Source organism: Lepus europaeus, chromosome 19, assembly GCF_033115175.1.
Source record: "Lepus europaeus isolate LE1 chromosome 19, mLepTim1.pri, whole genome shotgun sequence".
NCBI classification, from domain to species: domain Eukaryota; kingdom Metazoa; phylum Chordata; class Mammalia; order Lagomorpha; family Leporidae; genus Lepus; species Lepus europaeus.
In genome coordinates, this window is record NC_084845.1 from 15882201 (window position 1) to 15907846 (window position 25646).

The following is a 25646-nucleotide window of genomic DNA, read 5'->3' on the forward strand; positions in this document are numbered from 1 at the left end:
TCTCACAGAGGGGCAGCAGGAATCCGTGTCAGAGCCTTCATTTGCCAGGAGGGTCATGCTGGGATACTTAGAACAGCAAGGGAGGAGGTGTATGTGTGGGCAACTGGATGAGCCCAGACTCCATGAAGGGCACTGGCTCAGCCTCCCTTCCCCAGGGTGAGGGCTCTGTCTGGAAATCAGTTGATGTGGAAGCCCAAGGCAGGCTACCAAAGGAACCAGATTCGGGAAAAGAGCCCAAAAGTTAAAATCCCAAATATCCAAGCGAGGCCATGGATCAGAATGGCCAGGAATACGCTTCCGGATCCCGGTTGACCCATTGGGCTCGGTAGTTGCCACTTGGCCATGTATACATGGTCCATCACGCATGCTTCTGAGCCCATTTGCTCACCTGTGAGGGGGAGGATGGGGTTTCCATACGCAGGCCTGATCTGCAGAGCCCACAGGTAAGGCACGTGAAGTTTAGCAGCCTATGCAAAGCATGGACCTGCAGCCAGCTAAGGAAATTGTCAGTGTCGTGTAAGTGATTGTTAGGATGAAGGAAAAGAGCCCTTGACCAGGTCTTCCGTCTCCCCTGTGAGGGTTCCCGGGTCAGGCTTTGTGAAAGATGGTCAAGGACATCTGGCACAACTAGCTGTGGCCTTGAAGACAGTCTGGTCTCAACCGTATGGATTTTTTTTTCTAGAAAACTTGGTGCTTATGTGAAGGTTTCTCTACTGCGGAGTATCACTGGACCACTGGATTAGGCTCCTTGGTGGCTCCTGCCCTGCCCTGCTTTCATCACAATCTCTGTCCTTGCCTGGCTCTGTGACCTCCCTGGGGCCAGTCTCCTGCGCCTGTTTCAGGAGCCCTGACTTCCGGCCCAGAAGTTCTAGGCGTGCGTTGATTGAGGCCTGTCATCTGGTTCTTTGACATAGCCTCAAATGAAAACGAAGCTGCTGAGACATCTGCCAGCTCTGGAGTCTTCCTCCACCAGGGGACCCCGTATGTCCTGCTATCAGGTGGCCCTTGCACGGAGGTAGGTTCTAGGAACAGCAGGAGGGGTGTGGGCACCTCCTTGTCCATGCATCATCCTTTGTGTCACTCAGCATCTGAGAGAGTCCGCCTGCATCATCAGCAGTGGAGCCATGGCCAAGCTACTGAAGATACTGCCTGGGCCATGCTACGCATCTCATAAAGTGATTGTTCTCCTCCTGACAGGTATAACCTTAACTTTTCACTATTGCTACTGGAATCCGAAGAGCCAGCATCTTAAAAGCTTGCTGGCTGGGACAGGTGCAGCTGTTAGAGAATCTCACACAAAGCACCTGCAGCCAGATGCACTAACTCCCTCTAGGAGGGATGTCCTCGTCCTCACCCCTTGGCTTGCCCCAATTGTTTGGGAGGGTACTTTCGACATTGACCTACTAAACGCGCAATTCAAGCTCCAGAATGCTACCGTTGGGTTAACTGTGTTTGCTGTCAAAAACTACATGTCGTTCCTGGAGCTCTTCCTGAGGAGTGCGGAGAAGTACTTCATGGCCGGCCACAGGGTGAACTACTACATCTTCACTGACCAACCTGAGCTGGTCCCTCGGCTCCCACTCCACAGCGGGAGGCGGGTGATCGTCCTCCGGACCCAGAGCCACGAGCGCTGGCAGGACATCAGCATGCAGCGCATGGGAGCCATCAGCCAGGGCGCCCGCCAGCGCTTCCTCCAGGAGGTGGATTACCTGGTGTGTGCCGATGTGGACATAGAGTTCAGGGACCACGTGGGCGTGGAGATCCTTTCCTCTCTGTTTGGCACCATCCACCCGGACTTCACGGCGGTAAGCCGGTACTCCTTCAGCAACGAACGCCGGCCTGAGTCGCAAGCCTACATCCCTGAGGACGAAGGGGACTTTTATTACATTGGGGCCTTCTTTGGAGGGTCAGTACCAGAGGTTTACAGGCTCACCGAGGCCTGTCACCAGGCCATAATGATAGACAAAGCCAATCACCTGGAGGCCATATGGCAAGAGGAGAGCCATCTGAACAAGTACCTGCTTTATCACAAACCCACCAAGCTACTCTCTCCAGAATACATGTGTGACAACGACCTGCTGAAGGACATGCAACATCAAAAGAAGCTGGGCTTGTCCAACATCGTGAGGCGGATTAGAATTTTTGCCCTACTCAAAAATAAAGAGGTTAAGTCGGGTAATGCTTCCCAGAAGGTTCAGAGTACTGATGGACAATGAGCCCCCGCCGCCCTCCTCACATGCTGCCCTGATTAAAATCAATTTTACAAGCAATGATAACTCTCCACCTCTTTTTGCTATATGGCTGAAAAAAGTTGTTAATGCATTCCACCATTTTTAAAAAGATATATTTTATTTATTTGAAAGGCAGAGAGAGAGAGAGAGAGAGAGAGGTCTTCCATCCACTGGTTCACTCCCCAAATGGCTGCAATAGCCAGAGCTGGGCTGATCTGAATCCAGGAGCCAGGAGCTTCCTCTGGGTCTCCCACGTGGGTGCAGGGACCCAAACACTTGGGCCATCTTCCACTGCTTTGCCAGGCACATTAGAAACAGGGAGCTAGATTGGAATAGGAGCAGTCAGGACTTGAACTGGTGCCTATATAGGACGCCAGCACTGCAGGTGGCAGCTTTACCCTCTATGCCACAGTAGCAGCTCTGTTCCACCATTTTTGTAAAATTCAGGCAGATCTAGCACTATCTCCCTCCCCTCAGTTTCTCTCTCTCTCTCTCTCTCTCTCTCTCTCTCACACACACACACACACACACTTAGACCCTGCTTGCACAGATCACACATGAATTCCCAAGCTGCCACGACCTTGAGCTTCTCCTAATACCCCGTGGGAGACGAGTAAGGGCAGTGGGCTGAGCCTGTACTGGGCCACAAGGGATCAGAGACGATTGCCCAGAAGAAATGAAGGGGCTCCTGTTGGTGTAGCCACGCCTCCGGGGGCACGCCATCCCTCAAACGCCTGCAGATGAACATGGGTCCTTGTTGTCGAAGCCACAACAGCCCTGGGGTGTGCAGGAAGCTCATTATCCAGAACGAAGACGATCCGGTGCTGATCTATTACTGTTGTTAACTCAGCTCCGTAGTTCCTATCAGGTGCGGTTTCTGTGCTGTACATTGTGTGAGTCTCAGCAAAACCAGAATGACCTGCGTTCACCAGGACGGTAGCACGTGCCAGGTTTACCGCCCTCCAAGCCCCTGCGCTCCCCGCTGTGTCTCTCCCTCTGCCCACCCCCCATAGCCATGTAAATCATTGGCTTTTCCGTCTCCACGTTTTTGTCTTCCAAGAAAGTCACGTGGTTGGAACTACACAGTAGGTAGTCTTTTCAAGTTGCCTTCCCGAACCTAGTGTGCTAAAAAAACAATTATTAACAGACCCAAATATACACTGTGCCTCTATGCTTTATAAAAATAAGAACCCAAAAGCATATAAATTAAACTTATTAATTAATAATTATCATAATATAAGAAAATGATAATAAGTAAATAATGTTCAACAGTATTTATAGGTTGTTTTCATTTTTCATATATAAGAAAGCAACCAGGGTGGGCTTTTATTTACAAAAGATTTATTTTTTATTTATTTGAAAGACACAGTTACACAGAGAGGTAGAGTCAGGGGGAGAGGGAGAGAGAGAATGAGAGAGAGAGAGAAAGAGAAAGAGAGACAGAGGTCTTTCATCCATTGGTTCACTCCCTAGACTGCCACAATGGCCAGAGTTGAGCTGATCCGAAGACAGGAGCCAAGAGCTTCTTCCAGGTCTCCCACACAGGTGCAGGAGCCCAAGGACTTGGGCCACCTTCCACTGCTTTCCCAGGCCATAGCAGAGAGCTGGATCGGGAGTGGAGCAGCCAGGATGCGAACTGGCGCCCCTATGGGATGCCGGTGCTGCAGGCCGGGGCTTTAACTCGTTGCACCAAAGCACCGGCCCTTAGGGTGGGCTTTTAGCACAGTGGCTTAAGTCACTGCTTGGGATACCCACATCCCACACTGCAGTGCCTGGTCACAAGCTGGCTGCTCATCCAGCTTCCTGCTGATGCATCCTGGGTGGCAGCAGATGATGGCACAAGTGCATGGAAGACCCATACGAAGTTCCGGGCTCCTGGCTTCACCCTGGCCCAGCCCACCCTGGTGTTGCAGGTGTGAACCAGCAGGTAGAAGACCAATCTCTCTCTCACTGTCGCTCTCTCTCTCAGCTTATTTCTCTGTATCCCTCTCTCTGTCTGTCTTTCAAATAAAATGAAAAGAAGTAAATTTCGGGGCCAGTGCTGTGGCATAGCAGGTAAAGCTTATTTTCCTCTATTCTATTTTTTTTTAAATGTATTTATGTATTTAGAAGGCAGAGTTAGAGAGGTAGAGAAAGAGAGAGGTCTTCCATCTACTGGTTCACTCCCCAAATGGCTGTAACATCCAGAGCTGGGCTGATCCAAAGCCAGGAGCCAGGAGCTTCTTCCAGGTCTCCCATGTGGGTGCAGGGGCCCAAGCACTTGGGCCACCTTCTACTGCTTTCCCGGGCCACAGCAGAGAGCTGGATCAGCCAGGACTTAAACCCATATGGGATGCCAGCACAGCAGGTGGCAGCTTTACCCTCTATGCCACAGCACTGGGCCCCGCCCTTCTCCTCTTTTCGTATATCAAATCCACCTGTTTTCTTTTTTTTTTTTTTTTCTTTTTCTTTTTTGACAGGCAGAGTGGACAGTGAGAGAGAGAGACAGAGAGAAAGGTCTTCCTTTGCCGTTGGTTCACCCTCCAATGGCCGCCGTGGCTGGCGCGCTGCGACAGGCGCACCGCACTGATCCGATGGCAGGAGCCAGGTGCTTCTCCTGGTCTCCCATGGGGTGCAGGGCCCAAGGACTTGGGCCATCCTCCACTGCCTTCCTGGGCCACAGCAGAGAGCTGGACTGGAAGAGGAGCAACCAGGACAGAATCCGGTGCCCTGACTGGGACTAGAACCCGGTGTGCCGGCGCCACAGGCGGAGGATTAGCCTAGTGAGCCGCGGCGCCGGCCAAATCCACCTGTTTTCATTGAGCTGTTTTTAGTGGTTGTCCTACGTGGAGCGATACCTGATGCGAGTGGACCAGAGAGTTGCCTAGGGGAGCACAGGGAAGGAGGACAGAGAAGGACCCATAAGCAAGGTCAGCAGTCAAAGGGCACTCGCACGTGGTCAGTGCCTGTTGCAAGACAGAGGGTGGCCCGCTAAGTGAATCCACAAGCAGGGTGGAGGTTAGCATGCATGAGGCTTCCTGGTGCCTCCACGTGCAGCTTAACTCCCACATGGCCATCATGGCGCCTCCTCCTTCCTGGTCTTGGAGGAGATACAGGTGCACTATGGGAATGCAGCCACACTGGTTGGACAGGCAAGAGGGTGGGGTTGCAATGCAGCACTACAGAGAAATTATGGAGAAAAAACTTCCAGCTTCCTTTATCCCTACCTACCTCTCTATTGAGCTCCCCACTATCAGTAAGGTAAAAACTTTCTTAAAGCTTTGAAAATGTTCCTTTCAAGAATGATTATGCTAATTCTATCCCAACAGGAGGTTATCAGAGGGTGGGGCTATCTGTAGTTTGATTTGTGAAATCCTCTAGTCCATATAGGTCTGTGTCTTTTTTCCCAGTTTGACAGGTAAATGTTGTATCACCTTCGTTACGGCCTTTACAAGTTATTACAATTGTTATTACAGTTACTATGGTTTTATTGTCCACTCCTGACTTCCTCATAATTCCGGTTACCTTCCCTTCTGACTCACACAGCCTGTCTCTTCTTCCTTATGCAAATTCCAGATATTAAATTTTCCTCACTGATATCAAGCATTTCTTCTTTCGAGTAAATTTTAGAATAAACTTCATAGGAGCAAAGATCTTTGTTCGTGCATGATGTAGCTCTTCATCTGTTCAAAGCCTTTTCCTTCTCAGTGAAGTGTTACAGATGTTAGCATGGCCTGCTCACTTAACATTAAGTCTGGCAGCGTGACAAGCACTGGAGAGGTGTAACAATCAAGGCTTAGAGCAAGCAGTGGGTAACATGAAATGCCTGTTGGCCCAACAGGGAAGAGGAGGGCCCGGACTCAAACCCTGGGTCTCTAAGCCCCAGGTTCCGAGGCCAGCTCTCTGCCTGTGACCTTACTGTGCCAGCCTGAAGGAGAAAAATAAGTGTCTGGCTTTCCTGGTTTTTTTTTGGGGGGGGGAGTGGGGGAGGTGCAGTCACGTTCAGCTGGCCTCGCACTGTTCTGATCTCTGCAAAGGGGGAGGTGTCTTAGTCCACGCCCGCTGCTATAACAAAACCCCACCGCATGTACAGTTTCCAAATAACACAGCTTGACTGCTCGCAGTTCTGGGGGCTGGGGTGTCCCACAGCAATGCGCTGACAGGCGTGCTGGTGGCAAAGGCTCTTTCTTCATGGACGGCACAAAGATACCTCCAGCCCTTTCACAAGGCCACTGAGCTCCAAGAGGGCAAAGCTCTCACGATCTAATCATCCCCTGAACTCCTTACCTCTCTGTACTGTTGCCTTAGGGGTGCAGCTTCGACGGGGATACAGAGCTGCAAACCCTAGTATGAGGTCAACCCTCCCTGTTCCGTTTCAGTTTGCAACGAGCCTAACCCAGTTCTGCCTTGGTTGTCTGCACCAGCCCTCGCCTTCCAGCCATACACCTACCCTACTGGAACTTCCAGAAGGCGGCTCACTGGGATCAAGTAGTTTGCACACTCTGCGATCCCCAAGCACACATCTGGGGCCTGGACTGACTGTTCCCATGACAACAGCATTCTGCCACCCACTCCCTTTGTCCTTGGGTCCAGGACCAGCATGCAAAGTGGGGAGGGGCCGGCCGGTGGAACACAGGGGCAGTTGTTGGAAACAGCCTCTGTGAAGACAGCTCGGCCTCCTTGAGGAGGGGCAGAAAAGAACCCATGCCACTGGCAGACCAAAGGGGCTTGAGAGGAGCCCACCAGGATCATCTCCAGGCGTCCCCTCCATCGCTGGAGTCGTCTTTTGGGGAACAGAAGCCCTACAACCCTGTGAAGGCGAAAGCCAGAGAAAAGCTGTGTGTGGGCGTGGCCAGCACGTTGAACCCTGCAGTGACACCGCGATTCTGTAACGTAATATGGATGAGGAAGCAGCCTCAGGACCATCAGACAGCTTCCCCGTGATCAAACAGCCAGTCTGCCCGGGGCCTGGGTGGCTCCTGGCTCCTGGTTCTGCCCCCTTACCCTGAACTGCCACACCCCTCCCTTCTCCTCTCCACCCTCCGGCCAGGCCTCTCCCTCCCCCCACAGCACACGGGCCCAGGCACTCCGAGCTCAGTCACAGTTACTTTTATTAGAATCACTCTGCTAAAGGTGGAAACAGGTGCCGTTGGGCGGATTTCAGCCTCAGGTGTGGAGAGGCAGGAAGTAGACCTCAGATCGCGAGTGGAGACGTTGGTGGCAAAGATTCATCCTCACACAGGGCTCAGCTTCGTCACATTCAGCGTGCTTATTCCTTTGACCTTGCTGGTGGTGACAGTGCCCTGGGACAGAGTCAGGAGGGCTTCAGGGGCTGGCATTGTGGCACCGCGGCTTATGTCACCGCTTGCGACACCAGCAACCCGTATCAGAGAGCTGGTTTGGGTCCCGGCTGCTCCGCTTCCAGTCCGGCTCCCTGCTAATGCACCCGGAAAGGTAGCAGAAGATGGCCCGGGTACTTGGATCCCTGCCACCCATGTGGGAGACCTGGATGGGGGTCCTGGCTCCTGGCTTAGGTCTGACCCAGACCTGGCTGTTGGGAAATTTGGGGACTATGAGTATTGATTCTACAGAAATCAAAACTATTAGAAGAGAGGCCAGCATTGTGGCACAGCAAGTAAAGCCACCACCTGCAGTGCCGGCATCCCATACGGGCACCAGTTTGAGTCCCGGCTGCTCCACCTCTGATCCAGCTCCCTGCTGATGCACCTGGGAAAAGCGACAGAAAACAGCCCAGGTGTTTGGGCCCTGCGGCCACATGGGAGGCCTGTACGAAACTCCTGGCCCCTGACTTCAGCTTGGCTCAGCCCTGGCTGTTGTGGCCATCTGGGTGGGAGTGAACCAGTGGATGGAAGATCTCTTCTTTTCCTCTCTCTCTCTCTCTCACTCTGACTTTCAAATGAATAAATAAATCTTTAAAAAGAGAGAGAGAAGAAGAAAGACACCAACATAGGGGCAGGCATTTGAGCTACCAGTGAAGATACCTACGTCCCATTGCCCAGTCCCCGGCTCCAGTGTCCGGCTCCTGTCCTCACTGCAGCTTCCTGCTAGTGCAGATGGATCAGGTGACTGGGTCCCTGCCACACACGTGGGAGACCATGAGTTACTAACTTCCAGGGGCCGGTGCTGTGGCGCAGCGGGTTAACACCCTGGCCTGAAGCGCCAGCATCCCATATGGGCACCGGTTCAAGACCCGGCTGTCCACTTCTGATCCAGCTCTCTGCTATGGCCTGGGAAAGCAGTAGAAGATGGCCCAAGTCCTTGGGCCCTGCACCTGCGTGGGAGACCCAAAGGAGGCTCCTGGCTCCTGGCTTCAGATCGGTGTAGCTCCGGCTATTGCGGCCATCTGGGGAGTGAACCATCGGAGGGAAGACCTCTCTCTCTCTCTCTCTCTCTCTCTCTCTCTGCCTCTTTTCTCTCTGTGTAACTCTGACTTTCAAATAAATAAATAAATAAATCTTTAAAAAAAAAAAAAAAAAAAAAGAGTTCCTAACTTCCAGGCCCAGCCTGTCTCAGCCTTGGTCCCTGTGGGCATTTGGGGAATGAACCAGTGGATGGGAACATGGGAGAACAGGATCTTTCAACCTCTCTCTCCTCTCTCTCTCCACCCCCTTTCTCTCTCCCTATCTCCTTTCTCTCTCCTTCCTTCTCCCCTCCCTGCTTCCATCTCTCCCTAATAAAGCAAAAACCAACACAACAAACCGCAAGCGACACAACCGGCATCCTTGTTCCTTTGCAGCTGAGTTGAAGGGTCAGAGATCACCTTGACAGAACGGAGGGCTGAAATGACAGGCCAGCCCCAGATAGCCCTGAACCCTGACACCGTAGCTGTGGAGTAGAGCACGCGCTGGGAGACCCGGACCCCAGCACCTGCTCTGCTACCACGGCCGCTGCTCGCACCTCTCTGAGACCCTGGGAGCGTATTTTCAATTTGCCTTAGGGAGAGAAAACGCTCTCCCAAGCTCTGCTTGTGTAAAATTGCTTGTTCAACATTGACATGGGAAAAATACACAACTGGTATTTGGAGCCTGTTACACCTGGGAGGGGCCCCGGGAACTATGGACTATCACGGGCTCATAGGACGAGACCGCCAGCCTCGCCCAGCCTGAAGGGCTGCAGGTGGGGGGACTCCAGGTGGCAACTTCTGGAACTTGCGCCCGAGCCCGGGAATCAGGCCTGTCCTGATGAGTACACACACTTGTGTGTTCACGGATTGGAGGGGACGCTACGGCCTACTAAGCTGGGAGAGAGGTGGGGTGGGGTGTGTGCTAGACCGCAGCAGGCAGCAGCGCTGTTCCCTCTCTAGTGGGCGGGTTCTCAGGCTACCTGTCCACTGGACTTCTCCTCGCTTCCCTGGAGGCTTCTGTCACGGTTCTGGGTTGCTTGGTGATTCTTTGGAGCATCCACCTGTCCTGAAATCTCACGTTCTGGAAGATGACCGGCAGGTCCATCAGCCTCTTGTCCCACATGTACTCCGGGGAGAGGACCTTGGTGGGTTTGTGGTAAAGCAGGTACTTGTTCAAGTAGCTCTCCTCATGCCACACAGCCTCAACGTGGCGGGCTTTGTCCCTCGCCATGGCCTCGTGACAGGCCGTGGCGAGCCTCTGAACTTCCAGCACTGACCCCCCAAATAAAGCCCCTGTGTAATAGAAGTCCCCCTCGCCGAGCGGAACGTGGGCTTGTGACTGCGGCCGGCGTTCGTAGGCAAAGGTGTCCCGATGGTGCCCAAAGAAGACAGGGTGGATGGTGCCGAACAAGGCGGAGAGGATCTCCACGCCCACGTGCTCCTGGAAGGTCACATCCACGTGTGCGCACACCAGGTAATCCACCTCCTTGAAGAAGTGCAGAGAGGAGAAACGGCTGAGCGTCTCCATGCGGGGTCCGGAATCCTCCCGGCGGCCGGCGCTGGTGGGGACCTCCAGGATGGCCATCTGCCTGCCGTCTCGGAGCCGGATGGGCGGGACGCGATCGGGCTGATCGGTAAAGATGTAGTATTTCACCCTGTGTCCCACCATGAAGTGGGCCTCTGCCGTCTCCAGGAACGGCTTCAGGAAGACCGTGTACTTCTTCACGGCAAACGAGGCCAACCCAACGGTGACATTCTGGAGCCAGAAATGCTCGTTGAGTATCTCAATGTTGAAAGTCTCTTCCCACACAATTGGAGCTAACCAAGGTGTCTGGACAAGGACATCCTCCTTAGAAAAGAGCAGCAGGTTTGGCTGTGGGTACACCAGCCTTGATACGTTCACGACTTCCAGACGGTCCACTTCTTTAGCAGCCAGACTGGCCCTGGCCAGAGCGTCGTCCAGATGCTGGCTTCTCGGTGCCAGGAAGGTTCCGCCCAAGGAGGTCAAGACAAGGGCGAGGAGGAGAAGGCAGATCACATAACGAAAGGAGTGGGATTTTGATTTCTCCGGAAGTGTCTGAGGCAGCTGGGCCACGGTTCTTGGGGTCTCCTCCTGGCTGGGAGGGCAACCTCTCCCGGGCAGGGGGAAGCCAGACCTGAGGCCCAGCGATATCTGAGCCTGCCCACACAACCTGCTCATCCGGCAGCCCCTGGAGCTCTCCAAGGCCAATCCTGGGGCCAGCTGAGGGTGGGTTGGAGTCCCAGGAGAACTCCACGAAATCCAGTTTGGCTTTGAGGTGCTGTCAAGGTGGTCCGGTGGTGGCACTCGGTCACCAGCCAGCTAGAAGGTGAGAACCGGAGCGGAGGAGACACTAGGACTCCTGACAGAGGCACAGGAGGCGGCAGCAAGGGAGGGGGCCACGGAGCAGGTCAGGGGCAGACATTGTGATGAAATGAAAGCTGGGCAGGGACCACCAGGCAGGCTGACCGAGGGCCCTGGCCCGCCCGCGGCACTCAGCTGGGAAACCCCAGACTGCCTCGGGGGTCACACGCAGGTAGGCCCGCGTGGGTCACCATGGGAGCCATGGCGGAGGGTGCGGGTTCATGTTTGCTTTCTTTTACTCCCCAGTCGTCACTTACAGTTCACTGAGCACTGACTTTTCAGGTGTTGAGCTGTTAGGATTACGCTGCTACGGTTAATGTGCTTTATCCTGTTCAATCCTCACAGCAAGCTGGCTTCTCTCGTACATTCTGTTGGTCTACGGATCTGTTTTTAATGCCAGTATTATACTGTTTTGATTACTTCTAATGCAGTAATATAAATTTATTAAAAAGTAGTTGTGTTTTATTTTTTCTTTTTTTTAAAGATTTTATTTATTTATTTATTTGAAAGAGTTACACAGAGAGAGGAGAGGCAGAGAGAGAGAGAGAGAGGTCTTTCATCCGATGGTTCACTCCCTAGTTGGCCACACGGCTGGAGCTGCACCGATCTGAAGCCAGGAGCCAGGAGCTTCCTCCAGGTCTCCCATGCAGGTGCAGGGGCCCAAGGACTTGGACCATCTTCCACTGCTTTCCCAGGCCACAGCAGAGAGCTGGATCAGAAGTGGACGGCCGGGTCTTGAACCAGTGCCCATATGGGATGCCAGTGTTTCAGGCCAGGGCGTTAACACACTGTGCCACAATGTTGGCCCCTAGTAATATAATTTGAAACCAAGAAATGTGGGGTCTCCAACTTGGCTTTTCTGTCTCATTCTACTTTGGTTATTAGTAGTCTTTTGTGGTTCCCTTTGAAAAGGTGCTAGGAAACTTGAATATCCACGTGCAAAAGAATGAAGTTAGATTTTAGGTTACAACATACACAAAAATGATTCAAAATGGATCAGAGATCTAAACCTAAGAGCTAAGGGCTTACACTCCTAGAAGAAAACATAGAAAGGCGCTTCATGGGATTGGATTTAGGCAGTGATTACCTAGATGATACTGAAAGCACAGGCAACAAAATTGAAAATTGACAAAATTAAAAATTTGGATTTCGTCAAAATAAAAAACTCTTTATCCATCAAAAAACACTAGCAAGAGTGTGAAGAGACAACTGATGGAATAAGAGAAAATGTCTGTAAGCCATGTATCGGAAAAGGATTTATATCCAGAATATATGAAGGAGCCCTAAACTCAACAATCCAATATACAAACCAGCCACTGGAAAAACGGACAAATGAATTGAATAGACACGTCTTCACAGAAAACGTACACATGGCCAAGAAGCACGTGAAAGGATGTCCAACATCACTTCTCGCTAGAAACATGCGGATCAAAATCCACAGTGAGACACCCCCCGCCCTCACTGGGCTGGTGACTAAACACAGCAGGGGCATTTGCATTCCGTCTCTGGGCACCTGGGTTCAGTATCCACTTCCCGCTCCTGTCTCCAGCTCCCTGTTAGACCAGGCCCTAGGAGGCAGGCTGGTAGAACAAGTATTTGGCTCCCTGCCACCCATGTGGCATACCCTAGCCCTGGCTGTTGCAGGCATTTGGAGAGTGCACCAGCAGATGGAAGGTATCTCTCTCTTTCTCCCCCTGCTCTTTGTATCTGTGTTTGTCAAATAAATAAATAAATCTTTAAGAAATAAATTAATTAGGGGCAGGTGCTGTGGCATAGTGGACTAAGCCCTGTCTGAGGTGCTGACATCCCACATGAGCCCTGATTGGAGTCTGGCTGCTCCTCTTCCCATCCAGCTCTCTGCTATGGTCTGGGAAAGCAGAAGACAGGCCAAGTGGTCAGGTCCCTGCACCCACGTTGGAGACCCAGAAGAAGCTTCTGGCTGCTGGCTTTAGATCAGCCCAGCTCCGTCTGTTGCAGCCATTTGGGGAGTGAACCAGGGAATGGAAGACCTCTCTCCCTGTCTGCAACTCTACCTCTCAATATAAAATGAGTAAATAAATATAAAGAACACCCTCAGGTCTGGCATTGTGGCACAGTAGATTAAGTTGCTGCTTGCAATGCCCGTATCCCATGTGGGAATGCAGTACAAGTCCCAGCTGCTCTGTTTCTGACACAGCTCCCTGCTGACGCACATGGGAGAGCAGCGGAAGATGGTCTGGGTGTTTGGGTCCCTGCCACCCATGCGGGAGACCCAGGTGGAGTTCTAGCCTAATGGCTTCAGCCTGGCCCAGCCCAAACTGTTTCAGGCATTTGGGGAGTGAACCAGCAGATGGAGGATGTCTTGCGGGGGGCAGAATTTTCCATCCACTGGTTCACTCCCCAAATAGCCTCAACAGCCAGAGCTGGGCCAGGCTGAAGCCAGAAGCCAGGAGTTTCTTCTGGGTCTCTGATGTGGGTGCAGGGCCCCAAGCATTTAGGCCATCTTCCACTGCTTACCCAGGCATATTAGCAGGAAATGAATCTTATTTAAGAAAAAGAATTTTTAAAGAAAATAGACACAATTGTCTTTGTGGAAAAGGAAATCCTTTATATCCTAAGGCTGTAAACTGATTCTCTCATAATTTGCTCTAAAACATTAGTAACTTTATTTTCAGTATCTGACGTCATTGGGTTTCTGTTTCGAGGGTGTGGGCGAGGACCTCAGGGCGTTTTTCCAACATGCGCCCCCCACCAGTGGTCCTCATTTTCCTTCTCGGGGTTCTCCACAAGCAGCCTGCTCCCAAATCTACAGCGACAAGTGTGCATCCACGGTGACCTTCACTGAGGCCAGCGCAAATCCAGGGAAACCTACACAGAATCCCCCTCTCCCCCACTGCGCCGCCCTCCGCCGTGGCCTGCGCGCTTCTGTGCCAGCCTCCCGCAGGCCGGATGACCCTGGGACGCCAGCTCCGTGATTCCCATCTCTGAGTGAAGGGTGGCGCTCCTGGACAGCCCTCCAGGCCCCCCAGCGGCCCTTCCTGCCTGCCTACCTCTGCCCTCTCCTCCACTCCCCCAGCTGGTAACTCCGTTCCAGACCCACCGGATTGCCCATTGCCGATGGGCTACTGCAGCACGCGTTCCTGGCACCCGGATACTCTTCCTCCAGATCCTGCTGGGGTTCACTCAGCCGCCTCCTTCAAGGGCTTCTCCCCAGATCTCACCTTCCCATTGCAGCCTACCTGGTCCGCCCTGTGTGAGCCGGAACCATCTCTCCCCAACGCCGAGTTCAACGCCCACACACTGCTTTATTCTCTACAGAATTTGTTGACAGTCGATCTGCTAGTAATCTACTCACTTACTATGTTTCTTGTTCGTTTTCTCTTCTCCCATGAAAATGTAGGTTATGCAAACCGGGGATTTTTTTTCCCTTTTTTTTTTTTTTTTTTTAGTTGATGCTGCTTCCTAGAATAGTCCTTGGAACACATATTAAATTGCTTTTTTTTTTTTTTTTTTTTTAAGTGTGAATAAACTGTCCTCTGGGGGCCGGTGCTGTGGCGCAGCAGGTTAACACCCTGGCCTGAAGCGCCAGCAGCCCATATGGGCACTGGTTCTAGTCCCAGCTGCTCCTCTTCTGATCCAGCTCTCTGCTATGGCCTGGGAAAGCAGTAGAAGATGGCCCAAGTGCTTGGGCCCCTGCACCCACGTGGGAGACCAGGAAGAAGCTCCTGGCTCCTGGCTTCGGATCAGCACAGCTCTGGCCATTGTGGTCAATTGGGGAGTGAACCATCGGATGGAAGATTTCTCTCTCTCTCTCTCTCCTTCTCTGAGTAACTCTGACTTTCAAATAAATAAATAAATCTTTAAAAAAAAAAAAAAAGAAAGAAAGAAAGAAAGATAGCTGAGTCCTAGCAACACGAAGCTGGTGCCTGGGTCGGTCCCAGAGCACATGGACAGGAAAGCCAAAGTTGGAATGTTACAGGATCAAATCCTCAAAAACCAGTTTTGACAGCCGAAGTACTTGGGTTCCTGCCACCCATGTGGGAAAACTGGATGGAGGTCCTGGCTTCTACCTTCAGCCTGGCCCAGCCTGTTGTGAGCATTCAGAGAGTGAACCAGCAGGTTGGAGACCTCTCTGTCTTTCCCTCTCTCTGTAATTCTGCCTTTCAAATAAATAACTCTTTAAAAGGGGGTGGGGGGACCTCCAGCTGGCCGGTGTGAGCTGTGGATATCGTGGCCTTTGGTGCATGGCCTCATAGAAGAAGTTCAAGTGCTTGGAATGGAAGTTTTTCTTCTGAGGCCCGGGACTGCACTAAAGAAGTGATAGCTCCATTGGTCTCCAAGAACTTAGATGCCAATGGCAGTGCTGTCCTCTGGCCATGGGTGGCCCTCCCCTGATCCACCTGCCGCTGTTATTTTCCACTCTCCACCTGACCTACCCCTTTCCTCCCCTCTCCCAGGGCCTTCCTCTCAGTTTCTCTTGCTCAAAGATCTAGGGCGCGGAGCATTCCATGTGGGCACCAATTCGAGTCCCGGCTGCTCCACTTCCGATTCAGCTCTCTGCTATGGCCTGGGAAAGCAGCAGAAGATGGCCCAAGTGCTTGGGCCCCTGCACCTGTGTGGGAGACCCGGAAGAAGCTCCTGGCTTCAGATTGGCTCAGCTCTCGCCGTTGTGGCCATTTGGGGAGTGAACCAGCAGATAGAGGACCTCTCTCTCTCTGTGTCTCTACCTCTCTGTATAGTTCTTTCAAATAAGTAAAATAAATCTTAAAAAAAAAAAAAAAGGTCTGGGGGTGTGGGGCTTGGGTGGTCAAGACCTCACAGCAGGTGGCAGGTGGCAAGCAGGGGACAGTCTATTCATTGCCCTTCCAAGAGGGGCCAGACAGGCTGGAGGCACAAAGCCGACAGCACCGGAAAGAACCACTGAGCCGGCCGGTCAGACACTACCTGTTGGAAGGGATGTTGCACCAAGATGTCAGACCAGAAATTGCGTCAGAAGGGCCCTGGCGTGGAGCAGAAGTGAGACACAGGGGCAGCAGGGTGAGCCAGGCCAGGGGTGGTGAGGCCTGCGACAGGAATTTGCAGAAAAAGCAGTTGGCGAGCCGGTGAATTCTCGGACTAGGGCAGAAAAAGCTCAGATCTACTAGATCCTCCAACTCCAGCCGGCCCGAGGCTTGCGAGCCCCGTGGGAGTGCGTGACGGGCATGCGCCAGCCGAGCGCACGCGAGCGCGGGGCTCGAAGTCAGAGCCGCAAACGGCCAAGGGGACGCCCAACGGTCTGGCCGCCTTGGGGACCTCCGGCACCCAGGTGCAGGTGTGTGGCACCAGATGGCCCCCCGCGCTGTGTGCCGCTCTTGGGAACCGCGGAGGCCAGGCACCCGCAGAGTGAGCATCCTGGGCGCCTGGCAGGAGGCGCTGGCTGGCTGCGGCCGTCACAGCGAGGGGGTCCTCGGCTCCTTCCCTCGGGGGCTCGGGAGGGCAGAGTCTGCAGGCTGCGGAGGAGGCGTGCAGCCCAGGCCCTGCGCGGTGAGGGCGGGCGGGGACGGTGCCGGACAAGCGTTACCGGTGTTGGGCAGCAGGGGGCGCCCGTCGGTGCCACCAGCCCCACCCCCCAACCCCCCCACCCCCATCCCGGCGGCACAGGACCCAGGACGCTCACTGTCACTTTGGACCGCGCCTCTGCAGCTCCTGGCGGGCAAGCACCTTTCACGCCCGGGCAAGCACCACGAGCTGGGCTGTGATGGTTTGTGGGGCGCGGCGCTCTCTGCCTGCTGCACCCCAAAGCTTCCCTTCCTGGCCGGCCGTTTACCTTCACGCCTTGTTATAAATTTGGTAGAACATTTAAGCCTTCAAAGAAGAGCGAATAGTGACACCGACAGGACTTGCGCCCAGGCTGTCATCCTGGGGATACCCAAGGCTGCTTCCAAACGTTTGGGGAAACGTGAAATTAAAAGATACACTCATTTTGGTGCAAAAAAAGTTTTTAAAATCCATTTATAACTTTTTTAAAAATGTTTGTTCACTTGAAAGGCAGAGTAATGGGGAGAGAGAAAATCTTCTGGTTGGCTGCCCAAATGCCCATAACAGCCATGGCTGGGCAGCCTTGAAGCCAGGAGCCAGGAACTCCATCCGGGTCTCCTCCACGGGTGGCAAGGATCAAGTATTCGAGGCATCACCTGCTGCCCAAGGCTGGATCAGACGTAGGGGCAGAACTCGATCCAAGGCACCCCAATATGGGACACAGGCATTCATGCAGCAGCTTAACCCGCAGCATGCAAACACCTGCTGCTGTAGCCTTTTTTTTTTTTTTTTTTTTTTTTTACAGGCAGAGTTAGACAGTGAGAGAGAGAGAGAGACAGAGAGAAAGGTCTTCCTTCCATTGGTTCACCCCCCAAGTGGCCGCTACAGCCAGTGCATTGTGCCGATCCGAAGCCAGGAGCCAGGTGCTTCCTCCTGGTCTCCCATGTGGGTGCAGGGCCCAAAGACCTGGGCCATCCTCCACTGCCTTCCCGGGCCACAGCAGAGAGCTGGACTGGAAGAGGAGCAACCAGGACAGAACTGGCACCCCAACCAGGACTAGAACCTGGTGTGCCAGCGCTGCAGGCAGAGGATTAGCCTAGTGAGCCACGGCGCTGGCCCACTGTAGCCTTTTTTATAATATTTTCCATGAACTTTTTGAAGACCCCTTGAGCACATGGGTTTCACAAGGGCGAATTCGTCTTTTCGTTGAGTTTTGCAGCAGACCCCAGCAGCTGATTGGCAGCTGTGTTCTCTCAGGTGGAGGACACAGGAGATGGCACCGCAGATGGATGCAGGGTCCACCTGTGCCTCCAGGGACACTGACGTGTCTTACAGTGACTCCACGGACCAACTTTGCGAGTCCTGGCCCAAACTTTGACGGCTTAGCGGCATTGGCTTTTCCAGGCTTAGGTCCTTTATGTTTTCTCTTAATGGTGTTTTACAGCAAGGATCAGTCCAACAAATGCAGTTCCTAGCTGGTTTATGTATGACCAGTGAGCTAGAATCACATTAACAATTTCAGAGTTGTAGGACACACACATACACACACACACACGATATGGGACAGAGACCAAGGCATCCACCGAGCCTCTAATATTTGCTATCTGGTCTTTTAGGAGAAAGTTTGCCACCACTGTTTTAAAAATTTACTTCTTTGAAAGAGAGAGACAGACAGATCTTCCATCAGCTGATCCACTCCCTAAACGTTGCTACCACTGTTTTTGTAGTGCTTATGTATCGGTCTTCCAAAACTTTTGTGAATTTATTCCCAAATATTCTCTGGGGTTTGTAAATGCTGTTGCACATGGGATCTTTGGAAGATTTGTTCTCAGCAGTTCGTTGGTACTGTGCAGATAATCCGTGTGTGGTGTGTGTGTGTGCGTGTGTGTGTGTGTGGACTTTGTACACTGAGAGCTAGCTAACACCACTTTTGACTTAGGGTCGTTTCTCTGTGGGTCCCTTAGTATTTTCGACTTACACGGTGTGTCTGTGCATCGCACTCACACAGTTTTAATCTGCGTGCCTTTTATTTCTCTTTATTTCCTCTTGTGCTTGCAGGGACGGACCGTCAGCAGGCCCCTCTCCTCCGGGAAGCACAGCCTGATACACAGCTGTCTGTGAGTGCGTGCGTCCCAGGTGCAAGTGCACGAGCTGCACATCAGGTGGGTACCAGCCTCGTGCTGGCTTCACGGGCACAGACATCGCTTGTAGTAATTCCATGGGCCAGCTGTTAGGGTCCTAACTAAAACTGGGAGTTGGCCAAGATGAACTTCCCCAACCTTTGAAAATGATACGTGTGTGTGTGTACCTGCACATACGTACACAAGGCATATATTGTTTTATGGTAGTTTTACAAAGAAAAAGTTTTTGATATGTTCACCTTTGTACTGAAACCTCGCTAACCTCATCTCTTCCTGCAGTTTCTCTGTAGGCTCCACTGGGTCTTCTACACACGCAGTCATGTTTCCGTGCCGAAAGTCCTTCTTCCATTTCAATCTGTGTGCCTTACTACTTCTTCTAAATTTGCTACAACATCATAAGTATAGAATACAAGCAGAGATAACAGATCGCCTTTTCTAGCTGCTAAGCGTATGGTGAAATTCCTCAGTATACCATCCGCTGAAGTCTTTTCGTGGATGTGATTTATCGCACACATGGAATAGTCCCTCCCATTCCTACTTGCCTGGGACGTTGTCTAAGTGGTGTGAAATCCACAGCCATTGAAATTAGTCATATGTCTGTCTTCTTTATTTTCCTAATATGGTGAATCCCATTGATCAATGTTATTAAATGTTAAACCAACCTTTGGATTCCTGCGGGAAACCTACTCAGTCATACAAGATTGTTACTTTATAGGTGGCTGGATTTGATTTACTAAAATGTGAGATTTTGTGTCTGTGTTATAGAGGGCTACTAATGTCATTTTCTTAGCAGCTTTTGATATGCAGGTTGTGCTGACCTTCCAGTATGAATTGGGAAAAGTTGCTTCCTTCCCTGGTTTCTGAGTTTGTAAATGTTTGCTGTTGGTTCCTGGAGAAAACCATTTAGACCCACCGGTTTCTCCCCGGGAGATGACTGTGGCCACATGTTGTCCCTTCCATGTCCCTCAGATCTGTAAACGTTTTTGAATCTTAATCGTTTGTAATCCTAATATTGGTCGTTTCAGTTTTCTCTTTTTTTATTTCTTCTTCAATATTTATAGAAGTTTTTCAGTTTTACTAAACTGTTTTATTTTAAGGCATTTAGTGTTGCCCTAGATTTTCAGGGTCACCGCAAATACAAGATAATTACTACAACACAATTCTCATGCTGATGTGACATTACCATAAAGAGAAAAGATTTAATGTAGTTCATAGATACAATTCTAAGAATATAGTGATACGTCTCTTCTTCCCTTCTTTCCTCCCTCTTCTTTTCTTTCTTTTTTTTTAAGATTGTATTTATTTTATTTGAGAGTTAGAGTTACAGACAGTGAGAGGGAGAGACAGAGAGAAAGGTCTTCTGTCTGCTGGTTCACTCCCCAAATGGCAGCAATGGCCGGAGCTGTACTGATCCGAAGCCAGGAGCCAAGAGCCTCTTCTGGTCTCCCACGTGGGTGCAGGGGCCCAAGGACTTGGGCCATCTTCTACTGCTTTCCCAGGCCATAGCAGAGAGCTGGATCGGAAGTGGAGCAGCCAGGACTAAAACTGGTGCCCATAAGGGATGCCAGCACTGCAGGCAGAGGATTAACCTACTGCACCACGGTGCCAGCCCCTCCTTTCTTTCTTTAATCTTTCAGATAACACATTTTTAAATTACATTCAACAAGTAAAAAGTAAAAAAAAAAAAAAAAAAAAAAAAAAAAAAAAAAAAAAAACAGACTTCAGCAGGAATAAAAAAAATTTGTCTTAGCTTCATTAATTTTCTGAACTGTATCATTTTTATTTCTGCTTTTATTTCCTATTTATTTTTAATTTAATTTATTCTTTAATTGCTGTACTCTTTGTGTAGAAACACACATGATTGGCTTTTAGTTGTTTCTTATTAACAGAAACACTTCAAGCTGTATCAGCCATTTTCTGTAGCTATAACAAAATAGCTGAGGTTTTTGCTTTATACAGGAAAGAGGCTTCTTTTTTTAAAAAGATTTATTTATTTATTTGAAAGTCAGAGTTACACAGAGAGAGGAGAGGCAGAGACAGAGAGAGAGGTCTTCCATCCACTGGTTCACTCCCCAGATGGCCGCAATGGCCAGAGCTGCGCCGATCCAAAGCCAGGAGCTAGGAGCTTCTTCTGGGTCTCCCACATGGGTGCAGGGGCCCAAGGACTTGGGCCATCTTCTACTGCTTTCCCAGGCCACAGTAGAGAGCTGGATTGGAAGTGGAGCAGCCGGGACTAGAACCGGCGCCCATAGGGGCTGCCGGCACTTCAGGCCAGGGTGTTAACCCGCTGCACCACAGCGCCGGCCCCAAGAGGTTTCTTTATGTCCCAGTTTTGGAGGCTCACAGTTCAGGATCAAGCAGCCCACCTGGCTTGGCTTCTGGTGAGGGTCTTAGAGCAAATAGCATCACCCTGGTGAGAGCACACGCAGAGATCGCACAGCAGACAGGAAGACGGAGAAATTTAGGATCCACACCTACTTTTATTTATATATTATATATAGACAACAAATCACTGTGACAGGAACCAGCCAGTGTCCCTCGGGAGCTGCGTCAATCCCTTCGGAGGGTAAGGCCATCCCCGTTGAACCTCGGAGCCAGGTACTGAATCCACACATTCCAAGGTGGGATGCAGGCATCCTAGGCTAAACGCATTTTCTTGTATTGCTCTTCCAATACCTTTTACATAATTCATCCAGAAAGCGTAATGTTAAAGTAGGTGTGCGCTGGGCAATAGGATGGCTGGCAGTAGCCGGGAGGCACAAAGTAGGAAGATAAAGCAACAAGAAAGCTTGGGTGCGGAAAAGGCTTGGTGAACATACAAGCAAACACACCTTGACCTTGTCAGAGTGTCTGCTTCAAAACACCTTGACGAATACTGTGGAGCTCCAGCTCCTGAGATGGGTGTGCCTGGACTGTGGCTCCTCTGACACAGCAAATCAGATTCCACGTCCCTGGAGCAGGCCGGCCAGCAAAGGAAGGGAGCGCCTGGACCTTAGGAGAAGATCCCTTATGGGAGGGGCCGTCCTCGCTCCCCGACCTGACAAGTCCCAGGTGCACCCCCTGCCCCCTAGTGCTTCAGAAACCTGGGTGACTGCAGACTGGCTAAGGCTGTTCTGGAAAGTCACATCAGTGGGAACAGACTCGGTTCCCTCTTTGTAAGACTTCCTTCAAGGCCGGCACCGCGGCTCACTAGGCTAATCCTCCACCTGCAGCACTGGCACCCCGGGTTCTAGTCCCGGTCGGGGCGCCGGATTCTGTCCCGGTTGCCCCTCTTCCAGGCCAGCTCTCTGCTGTGGCCCGGGAAGGCAGTGGAGGATGGCCCAGGTCCTTGGGCCCTGCACCCGCGTGGGAGACCAGGAGAAGCACCTGGCTCCGGATCGGCGCAGCACACCGGCCGCAACACACCAGCCATAGCGGCCATTTAGGGGGTGAACCAACGGAAAAGGAAGACCTTTCTCTCTGTCTCTCTCTCTCACTGTCCACTCTGCCTGTCAAAAAAAAAAAGACTTCTTTCATTCAGTAAATCTGTTCTTTGATTACTCCTCTTTCCTTTGGCCCACTGATTAGTATGAGCACATGTTTATACATGCTTACTGAACGTTTTCCTTCTAAAGGGATTGCTCAAATATTTTGCCCATGTTTTGAGTAGCATGAGGAGTTCTTTACATATTCCATGTCAGTCATTTGCTAGATAGATGTTTTGCAAATAGTTTTGTCCCGTTGATGATGGCTGCCCACCGATGTTCTGCATCATAGCTTTTTTTTAAACATCAATTTTAAGTCTTTGTGTTTTCTTAATTTTGTTTATCACTTAAAAACTAGGTTTTTAAAATTTTCAATGGAATTCTATTTCTCATGGCTTTTTAAAAAGTTTATGATCTTTTAAATCTCAAGAATAACTTTCTATCCTAAGGCTATAAATTGGGGTCTCTCACATTTGCTCTAACACGTGCATAATTTTGAGTTTGTAGTCTGGTGTCCTAAATTTGTTTTTGCGGAGGTTCATGGTGCGTGGTGAGGGTCTTTCTTTTACGTGCAGTGGACACAAGCACGTGTGGTCGCGAGTGTGTTTCCCCCCGTTTCTCCTTTCTCAAATACACATTCTGAATCGGTCACTTGAGTCCATAGGCTCGTGGCCAAGGACGCACTGATGAAGCCGAAAGTTTGCCTGAACTCAGATGGCCACTCCATGCACCACTCTCTGTCTCACACACAGTCCTGCCCTGCAAACCGACAGCGAGCACTTCAAAACATACAAGTGTGCAGAGTGCGCTTCTCACTGCACCACTGCAGCCATCTTGCCTGTGAGCCATCACCACCCCTCACCCGGGGTCCTGAGGCTGGCTAACTTTATAAAAGAGGGGGGGGGGTATTTTGGTCACAATTTTGGAGATTTGAGGACATGGTGCCAGCATTGGCTCAACTCTGGTGAAGGCCTACTAGAAGGAGCATGTGGGAGCCAACGTTGTGACACAGCCGGTTAAACTACCACCTGTGATGCAGGCATCCTTTGTGAGTGCCGGTTCGAGTCCCGGCTGCTCCACTTCCAATCCAGCTCTCTGCTAATGCACCTAGGAAAGCAGTGAAAGATGGCCCAAGTGCTTGGGTCCCTGCACCCACACAGGAGACCGGGATGGAGTTCCAGGCTCCTGGCTTCAGCCTATCCCAGCTCCTGCCATTGCAGCATTTACGATAGTTTTCCTGGGTTGTAAAATGTCCCAGAAAACACTGTATTCTTGGTATTGCACAGTCCTACAGCCAGCCAAGTCTGGGTGAAATTATAAATCTAGTCATTTGATATTCTTAGTGGCTTAGGCTAGAAACAGACGGGTTATTTTTCCAAACACAGCTTAGTTATTTACCTGAAAGGAGAATCGGCTCTGGTTTTCCAAAGCCGTGTGATGCCTGCTACAGTGGATAACAGTGTCTATGTGACAGGCACCCTAGGTGTCAATTTTCCCCAAATCGCAAAGCAGGCTCGATTTCTTCCATCCTTTTCTGCTCGAGGCTCAAAGGCCTGGACGCCACGCCAGTCCGCAGTCGGTGGAGCGTGTGTATGTGTGTGTGTGTGTGTGTGTGTGATTGGCACAAGTGTAAATTAAAAAAGAAGAGACGGAAGCCCAAATGTTCAACACACAGCAGGGATGATGTAGCCTAGGGGGGGTCAGAGCATCGATGAGGCGCAGAGAGAAGCAGGAAAGGGGCCGCGTGGCCTCATTTCTCCCCCCTCCCCGAACCTCTCTCCCCGAACCAGCTCTCATTTGGGAAACACAAGCCTCAGAAGTCAGCGCTGGGGCCGGCACTGTGGCGTAGCAGGTTAACGCCCTGGCCTGAAGTGCCGGCATCCCATATGGGCGCCGGTTCCTGTCCCGGCTGCTCCTCTTCTGATCCAGCTCTCTGCTATGGCCTGGGAAAGCAGTGGAAGATGGCTCAAGACCTCAGGCCCCTGCACCTGCATGGGAGACCCGGAAGAAGCTCCTGGCTCCTGGCTTCGGATCGGCACAGCTCTGGCTGTTGGCAGCCATCTGGGGAGTGAACCATCAGATGGAAGACCACTCCTCTCTCTGTGTAACTCTGGCTTTCAAATAATTAAATAAATCTTAAAAAAAAAAAAAGTCAGCACACACTCTCGTCAAGTAGGGCTGTTCCCCGGGCCACAGAAACTTTGCACATTTATAACTTTGGTTCAACACATTGCCCCTCCCAGGAAGGTACTTCAAAGAAGTCCATGGAAAATGAAATGAGAAGTTTATTTTGGTGCAAAATAAAACTTTGAAATCCATGCATAGTTTTTTCACAGTATGCATTTCCCCTAAATTTTTGAAGACTCCTTGTATGCATGGATTTCAATTTTTTCCATGAAAACCAACTTCTTTTTAATTCCGTCTTGCGTGAACGTTTTGAAGTCCCTTCATACAAGTCAAAAACATACAGAGAAACAATTAACAAGAACAATGCCATGTGTATGTAGACAGGTGGATGGACAAATAAATGATAGGTAGAGCCTGGGAAAGAAAAATAAGAGGTAAGAGAAAGGGGGTGGCTACAGCCTTCAGTGTGTGTCCTGACAGTTTTGAGGCCAGAGGAAAACCGGCCCAGAGCTTGGGTCTTTCGAGCTGGGAGTTGACACCAGAGTGTTGCCTGGCTGGTACTTACAGGTCTCTCTCTTCTCTCCACAGCGCGATGCCTCAAGGCCACCACGTTCGGCCTCATCTGAACCCCCGACCTTCGACACACACACAGACCGCAGAGGCGTTGGGCCTGCGGCTTACCCTTGGAAGACAAAAGGCAGGTTGAGTTTGCTTGACATGACTAGAAGGGGCTGAACCTGCTCCCTGGAGAACAAGATCCATCTGAGGGGGGACTGTGATCCCCTGGCCATTCCTGGAGGAAACTTTTGCTTTTAATTGCTGAGATCCTAGCTCTTGCGCTAGAAGAAAATGAACGGGCTGATGCCCCTGTATTTCTGTCCCCAAGGAAACCTTAAAAATGGGTGGCAAAAACACTGCTTGTCATGCGCAACACACTACGGTGCCCACTTGATATGATCAAAAGTAGGTAAAAAATTCCGGAATATTGGATGTTTTCTCAGTTGTGTTAGCCCCCACAAAGTCAAAGGGGGCAGACACCCTGGCCTAGGCCCCAGGGGTTCGGAAGGGCAATGAGAATAGACATGTCTTCCTCCAAGTGTTGTCCTATCCGGCCGCAACAGGTGTGCTCTCATCACGAGTGCCCCCAACTGCTCCGAATGATGGTAGGAACAGAAGTGTCCCCAAACACGGGGTGTGGCTCTGTCACCTCCCATTGCACCACCTGTACTCTGTGGACCTATGGATCCAAGATGCCTTTGTCCGGAGTGGCTCCTACAGTCACGGATATGGCTCCAGTCCCTCCAGCAGCAACAGATGTGCTCAAGCCAAGTGGCCCCTGGGTGTCCGCCAGAAGCTGTGGCCAGCAGCGTCTTGAGGTGTGCGTGTCTCAGTGGTGCAGCCTTCTCCATTAGTAACAGGCCTGCTTTGGCTTATGGGCCCTCAAGTGCCCAGAGCCATTGC

The 25646-nt window shown here is 51.3% G+C and overlaps 2 protein-coding genes across 2 annotated transcripts in view; one reads left to right on the forward strand and one right to left on the reverse strand.

The window, feature by feature from the left end:
• Positions 1-2216, forward strand: part of LOC133747682 (histo-blood group ABO system transferase 2-like) — a 55756-nt gene extending 53540 nt beyond the window's left edge. Inside the window, exon 3 of the mRNA XM_062176002.1 lies at positions 1198-2216. Coding sequence (XP_062031986.1) covers positions 1198-2216 — 1019 coding nt within the window. The remainder of the gene's footprint in view (positions 1-1197) is intronic.
• Positions 2217-9545: 7329 nt separating this feature from the next.
• On the reverse strand, positions 9546-10774 carry LOC133747683 (histo-blood group ABO system transferase-like). The gene is given in 2 exon segments (XM_062176004.1): positions 9546-9635; positions 9638-10774. Coding segments are annotated over 2 exon segments (1227 nt in total).
• Positions 10775-25646: the final 14872 nt, after the last annotated feature.